The sequence below is a fragment of the Neolamprologus brichardi genome, chromosome 9 (genome assembly GCF_056152115.1).
Source record: "Neolamprologus brichardi isolate AB-2024 chromosome 9, ASM5615211v1, whole genome shotgun sequence".
NCBI lineage: Eukaryota > Metazoa > Chordata > Actinopteri > Cichliformes > Cichlidae > Neolamprologus > Neolamprologus brichardi.
In genome coordinates, this window is record NC_142112.1 from 14,622,491 (window position 1) to 14,629,900 (window position 7,410).

The window sequence follows — 7,410 nt, forward strand, 5'->3', positions numbered from 1 at the left end:
TATGACCTCACTACAACAGGTTAAGCTCAGTGGGGGTCTTGCTCTGCCCAACTTGATGTTTTATTATTGGGCAGCCAACATTCAAAAGTATACCTATTGGCTCAATGATCCTCAAGCTACTTTGTGTTGCCTTGAGACTCAATCGTGTTTTTCTTTCTCACTCTAAGCACTATTATTTTCATCCCTTCCTGTTTCCCTGTTACAGTTTACAGACAACCCTGTTGTAATTGGCTCTCTAAAAATATGGTATCAATTCCAGTGTCACTTCAATTCAGTCTCTGCTTCTGCTCTGACCCTAATCTGCAACAACTACCTCTTCCCCCCCATCGTTAGTGGACTCCTCCTTTTACATATGCGCAAGAAAAGGTATCAAATGTTTTTATGACTTTTTTTTAAAGATAGCATTTTTCTCAGCTTTAGTGACCTTTGTTCTTTGTATGATTTGCCCTTGTATCATTTCTTCTGCTACTTTAAAATAAGACACTGTGCATCTTCTATCTTGCCAGAGTTTCCAAGTCAGCCTCTCAAGCCTTGGTGGGAAGACTTATTCCAGTTGAAGCCTCACAGTAAGGCTCTAATATCACAAGTATATACTTTAATTATGGCATCGGGCAATTACTCAACCAAATAAATGCTTTGAGTTGGAAAAAGGAACTGGGTCTTACGTTTGGGGAAGGTTACTGGGACAAAATAATTGACAAAATTCATACTTCAGCCTCATGTGCAAGACTCTCCCTTATTCAGTTTAAGACGGTATACAGATTACACTTCTCAACATCTAGATTGTCTAAAATATACCCCAGCATTCCTGACCTGTGCAACAGATCCATCGCCTGTTTTTTGTTTTGTTGTTTTTTTTTTTTTGCCTGCCCGCTACTTAAGTTATACTGGACTTTTAATTTTGAAGTGTTCTCTGATGTTTTGAGCGTTACACTCATACCATGCCCACTAGTTTGGTGTTTCTGGTGTTTCTGAAGATGCCACCCTAAACCTTAGTCATAAAAAGCTGGATGTTTTGTTCACTTCACTGCTGGCACGACGTAGAATTTTGCTGTGTTGGAAAGCTCATCACCCTCCAGCCCGATCCCGTTGGCTGGAAGATGTTATGTTCTTTTTAAAAGTGGAGAAAATAAAATTCAGACTCAGAGGAAATGTTAATAAGTTCTCACAGATGTGGCAGCCTTTTATTATTTACTTCAGTTCATTGAAAACACTTCCAACAGACTAAACTTTAGTACCATGGGGTTTTCTTTTGTTCTGGTTCTGGGGGGGGGGTTCTTTGCTTTTTCTTTTGTTTTGTTCTCTGTGTGTTTTTCCCCCTTTTATTTGTTATCATCCTAACTTTAATGGCCTAATCTGTATTGAGATATATCTTTGTATCTGTGGTACTTGCTTTATTGGGCCTGATATGTCAACTTACATGTTAAAAACTCTATAAATAAAGAGGGGGAGGGGGGGAGAAAGTTCAGTTTTGAATGGGTGTAAATATTTTATTTACAGTTTCTCATACAAAAGGCATATTGTATTCTTCATGTACATTCATACCAGCAGCAGGGTTAAATTCATACTGGCTGTTGCCTGGTGGCATCGACCAGCCAAACATCTGGGGCGAGTTGAGGAAGGTCCATTGATGTCCAGGAGCAAAACTGTCCACAGCATGATGATAGGGGCCCTGATGGTTTACACCATTTGAGATTGAGTTTACCTCCTGGTGCTCGGTGTACTGCTGCCTGAATGGGGGCTGTCCCTCTCCCTGAAACTGAATCACAGACAGGTGGACTGTCAGTAAAATAAGAACACTTCAAGAATACTTCAATCAATTCCCCAGATAATGACAGAATCAGAAACAATGCTTTTTAATAATAGATGTCTCTCTCCCTGAAACTGAAGGGGACAAGAGGATTTTCAGTAAAATGAGAATAGTTGTTTTAAATTATTGGCATTACACTTTTTTAAATACAGTCAATTCCCCAGATAATGACAGAAAGCAGAAACAGTGCTTTTCAATAATAGGAGATACTTACATGAAGTGGGACGCCCTGATTCACATGCTGAGGATGTGACCTCCTCCTAAACTTACTCCATCTGTTTTGAAACCAAGTTTTTACCTAAAGATGGAAGAAAACAGAAAACATTTCATGAGTACAATGGACCCAAAATTCAATTTCTTAGATTCTAGTAAGTTGAGAAACACTCACCTGTTTGTAGGTCAGTCCTGTCATCTCTGCCAACTCTTTCATCTCTCTTGGCTCATAGTAACATTTCAAATTAAACTGATGGACAAGAATATCCAACTGTCTCTCTGTGAACACCACCTGGGCCTTTCCTTTAGGTTTCTCTGGAGCAGTGCTGGGATGGTCCAGAGTGGCAGTGATGTTGCCACCCCGGCTTCTTGGGACAGCAAAATCTTGTTTCTGCTCTGAGACAGAGCTGGAAACTGCCTCAGAGGTAGCAAAGGTTTTGTTGATCATCTCCATTTTTAGAGCAGTCTCCGCCCATGTAGAGAGTTCTTCCAAGGAAAGACTCCCTTCAGGGCCGCTGCCTGAACTCCACGAGTCTGTGAGGGTAAAGACACAAGAGGCCAAGTAAGAACAAGTCTATATGGTCCACATGGGTCAGTTGCTGATATGTTTTGGCACGACTGACTTTCTAACAGAAAAAATAAACAAAAGTTAAATTGATGAGTCTTAAATCCCAAAAGGTCTCAGACTGAAGAAGTCACAAAACATTTCTCCCATTGAAAACATTACATCCAGTTGAACTGAATCAACCTTCAGGGATTTACTTACCTGATGACTGAGCATCAACACAATGAATCTTAAACACAAATGTTTCCCACAAAGTAGAAAAAAAAGAAGTCGGGTATTTGTACATTCTTTAAAACCAAAAAGGATTTAACGTGGACTCTGTTCAGCTGTGGAGGGAGAAATGGTGACTTCTGCCATCAGGACTCACAACACAGAGTGAAAGAGTAATTTTGCAAGTTGTCTTAGAGGTTAGCCAACTCTATTCATATTAGTTCACTGGGCAACAATGCTGAGTACATACCTGGAGAAAAGTGCATCCCATAATCTTCCATCTTTGAAATCCCAGGGATTGAAACAGGAAAGCAGGAGAAAGTATCTCTGATAGAGCTCCAAACCAAGCAGGAAGGTGAATTAAGACTTACCGTATTTTCACGACCATAAGACGCACCGTACTAAAAGGCGCAGTCTCAGTTATGTGTGCCATTACTGTATTTAACACACACATAAGGCGCACCTGATTATAGGGCGCATACAAGTGTGCGTATTTAAAAAATGAAGCGGAAGCAAAACTGAGTTTGGTACTAACATTTTTATTACCGGTAATTGTCATCAATCAAACCCATCAAAGTCCTCTGTGTCTGAATTGAACAGCTGCGCTAAATCTCCATCAAACATTCCAGTTTCACTTTCTTCACCTTCAGAGTCACTTTCCGTTCCGTGCGGCTCCTCGGAAATGATGCCAGCTTTTGCGAAAGCTCGAACAACAGTGCCAGCAGACATGTTAGCCCAAGCATCTACAATCCATTCGCAAATTGTGGCGTAACTCGCCCGGCGCTGCCTTCCACTCTTAGTGAAACTGTGGTCTCCATCGGTCATCCATCGCTCCCACGCCACTCGCAGCCTTAGGTTGAACGGCCGGTTCACACCAATGTCCAGCGGTTGGAGTTCCTTTGTCAGGCCTCCCGGAATGACAGCAAGCTCACAGTTCATTTGTTTCACTTGTTTTTTTCACATCGGCTGTGAGATGGGCACGCATAGAGTCACAGATCAATAGCGATGGTGATGCGTGGAAAAAAACCACCTGGTCTCTTTACATACACCTCCCTTAGCCACTCTTTCATCATTTCCTCATCCATCCAGCCCTTTTCATTTGCCTTAATTATGATTCCTGCTGGAAACTTCTCTTTAGGCAAAGTCTTTCTCTTAAAAATCACCATAGGCGGCAGTTTCTGTGCATTAGCATGGCAGCCAAGCACAACAGTAAAAGAAGACTTTTCGTGCCCCGTTGTGTGTATTGCTATCGTGCTGGTCCCCTTCTTCTCCACATTGTGACTCACCGGGATGTCGAAAGTGAGCGGCACCTCGTCCATGTTAGTGATGTGGCTGGGCTGGATGTGTTTGTCGGCGATGTGTTTGCTGCAGTAGGAGCGGAAGATGGCCAGCTTTTCATTATAATCCGCTGGAAGTTGCTCCGCTACCGTAGTCCTGGTCCGGATGGAAAAATGGCACAGTTTCATGAAACAAAAGCACCAAGATGGACCTCCTTGGAAATGTTCAATTTTCATTTCTTCTGCTAGTGAAACTGCTTTTAGTCGAATGGTGATCGTCGAAACGCTTCTCCCACTCGTTCTTTGCTCGATGATCCACTGCTCGAGTCTTTCCTCCAACTCGGGCCATCTCGCCTTATGTCTGCGGAAACTCAGCTGCGTCTTCTTGACCTGTCGGAGCTTGTTTTCCAGCTTCCTCCACTTGCGAACCATCGATTCATTAATCTTAAATTCTTTCGCGGCTGCTCGATTTCCATTTTCCTCAGCGTAGCTGATGGCCTTCAGTTTAAACTGTGCTTCATAAGCTTTTCTCTTTGCCATTTTCAGAGTTGTTAAAACAACGATGTTCTGTATAACGCACACACCTTTCCTTTTATGTGCGATTGTCCTGGTATATACAATCAACGCCCACACTTCACCCTTTAATGTTCTCATGGTGTTCTCTACTACGTCCTCCTTACAACACACAAAGGGCGCACTGCACTATAGGGCGCGCCGCACTTTTTAAAGAAAATCTAAGGCTTTTATGTGCGCCTTATAGTTGCGAAAATACGGTAAGAGCAATTCTCCTGGGCTTTTAAGGACGTTTGTGGGTGTGGGCAAGAATGTGCAGGATTGAGCTTCTTCTTTTGTGAGTCTCTTTACAACCAGTCAGGCTGTTTCTACCAACTGGCATCATTTCTTTAAAATGCTGTTTCTCAGGTCTGGAAAAAGAAAGTACAGTTAGAAAGCAGCCATACAAATGAGCTTTACCAAATCCTTCCACCTCACACTTTATAAAATATGAAACACTTAATGCCTAAATTTATTTTATCTTTTAAGCACTGGTACTTCAAGAAATGACAAAGTGTGATCTCCAACCTGGGTACAGAATATCTACTAAAGCTGGCTTGAAGTGTGGGGTGAGGGGTTTCTCCTTTTCCCAGTTTTGTAAATAAGTCTCTACAGTAAATCGGAACAAGATGGATTTGATGCGTTTCTCCGAGTAACAAAGGTTTTCCTCAGCTGCAAAGTCTGTTTTTTTTGCTTTTATTAACATTTTAATGTAGGAACTGTTTTCTTTCTACTGAACTAAATCCACCAGCTGTGTCAGTGTGTAGGAGGAAGCACACATCAGCCTGTGATGAGAGACTTGAGCTCAAAACAGGTCAAACTCTTCCTTTTGGTTGGTGGGTGTGACATGACACAGCGAGATTTCTAAGTCTTTAACAGTATTTAACAGAAGCAGTATTTCATTCTACCAGTGTCCTCATCAGTGTTGGGTAAGTTACTTTAAAATAGTAACTTAGTTACATTACTAGTTCTATCAAAAGTAACTCAGTTACTTCAAGTTACTTGTTACTTTCAAAGTAACTAGTTACTAGGGAAAGTAACTTTGGTTTTACTCCGAATTCTCTTGTTAATGTGTTGCTTCCATAACTTTGCCAGTCTTCTAGCTTGCTTACCTGCCACAAGTGCACTGTGCCACCTACCAATAGAAAGGAAAAGATAATGTGCATATTTCCACGAGAGAAATCCCATGCCTGGACCGTCATTGACTGCTTCCATGATTCTAGCCTACGTCATAGCGTCATGTGCGCCTTTTACATCCAACACAAAAACTGCAGTCGTGGTGCTTTGATTGTACTCAGAACTCAGAAATTCTGCCTTCTGAATAGGAAGATGTAGGTAACACCAGACTGCAGATGAGCTGCATACAGGGCTGGACGGGGACAAAAAATCGGCCCGGGCATTTTGACTAGAGACTGGCCCACCATTATAGGAAAAATCATAAAGCCTTTGAATGAAAACAAATGCTGTTGTGACAGTGATGTACACTGTTTTGATGGTATATATGCATCAATCTATCAATCCTTTGTTGTAAGATTCAGATAATTATTTTTTTAAAAGCGAGACATTTTAAATGAGAATAAGAAAGAAAAGTATTTCTTTGTGCCCCCCTCTCCCTGTTAATGCCCAACCTGGCCCCCCTGGCAAAACTTTGCTAGATCCGCACCTGCACAGTTACCAGCTGTCAGCTACCTAAAAAAGGATCCTGGGGTTATCTGTCTCTCAGAAACAGTTCATAACTTCCCTTCAACTCATTTATGTCACCTAAAAGATGAACTTGTTTCTCCATCACCTGTTCAGCTCTGATGATTCAGTAAGGACATCTCCTGGTTTCATCTTCATGTTTCCCTCTCACCAGATAACGAAACCGACATCATGACCAGCAGCTTTTTTGCAGCTGTGGCTCCAGCAAACATCAGCTGATACTAGAAATTAATATTAAATAAATTCTAACAACAGCTGATCAAGCTTAAACGTGCTGCTGTTGTTTAACGCGACATCGGCTGGTTTCCTCTTTCTGGCGCAAAGTGGGCGATAAACAAACAAGAGAGCCGATCAGCTGATCATTGATCAGTTTTCATGATTGAAGTAGAAACGGGAGAGGAAGAATGAGAGAAGAAGAGGCAGCTGTGCAGCAAAGACACAGAATAAATTCAGCTTTGTCTTTTTTCATTGTAGCTGAATTACGGGACAAACTGTTCCTTTTCACCTCAATAAGAAAGGCGTAATATTTTCTCTGAATACCAGACGGGAAGGTTGGCAACTCTAATAACTTATGAACAAAATAAAGTTCAACATCATTAACTTCATAGCACCCACCCAGCTGTATAGAAACTCCGTCATGCTAGCTAGTACGCAGTATGGAAAAAGTCAGAATAACGAAAATAAACTCCACCTAAACTTGGTTTATATCTGACCCAGATAGACTGCAGGTCATAACTTCTTACCTGAAGTTCAGTTCACACTTGGACCGGCGGCCGCCTCGGGTCTCTTTTCCTTCTGCGTCCCCTTTCCCTCATCCACCTGCTGCCTCCACCACTTGCTAATGTTATTGAATCTGTGGAAGCTCCGCGATAGCCACCACACGAAGTAACGAGTAACGACCCTATCTAAATCCCAGTAACGACTAACGCGTTCCTGATTTTGGCATAATAACTAGTTACCGTGCTCGTTACCACAATAGTAACGTAGTTACTGTAACGCGTTACTTAATAACGCATTAGTCCCAACACTGGTCCTCATTGGAGGAAAAGTCCATCCATTCGCTTCCGCTTATCCTTTTCAGG

At 41.9% G+C, this 7,410-nt stretch overlaps 1 protein-coding gene across 1 annotated transcript; it reads right to left on the reverse strand.

Moving 5' to 3' along the window:
* Positions 1-1,504: 1,504 nt before the first annotated feature.
* On the reverse strand, positions 1,505-3,079 carry LOC148101253 (uncharacterized). The gene is made up of 4 exons (XM_087845985.1): positions 3,049-3,079; positions 2,199-2,557; positions 2,025-2,108; positions 1,505-1,759 (listed from the first exon to the last, which is right to left on the reverse strand). The coding sequence occupies exons 1-4, from the start codon at positions 3,077-3,079 to the stop codon at positions 1,505-1,507; spliced, it is 729 nt and encodes a 242-aa protein (XP_087702111.1).
* Between the last annotated feature and the right edge of the window lie 4,331 nt (positions 3,080-7,410).

Coding starts and splice junctions, on each gene's coding strand:
- LOC148101253 (XM_087845985.1), bottom strand. CDS start 3,079: ATGGAAGATTATGGGATGCACTTTTCTCCAG. Junction 2,109..2,198: donor CAGGACTGACCTACAAACAG/GTGAGTGTTTCT, acceptor TTCCATCTTTAG/GTAAAAACTTGGTTTCAAAA. Junction 1,760..2,024: donor ATCAGGGCGTCCCACTTCAT/GTAAGTATCTCC, acceptor TCTGTGATTCAG/TTTCAGGGAGAGGGACAGCC.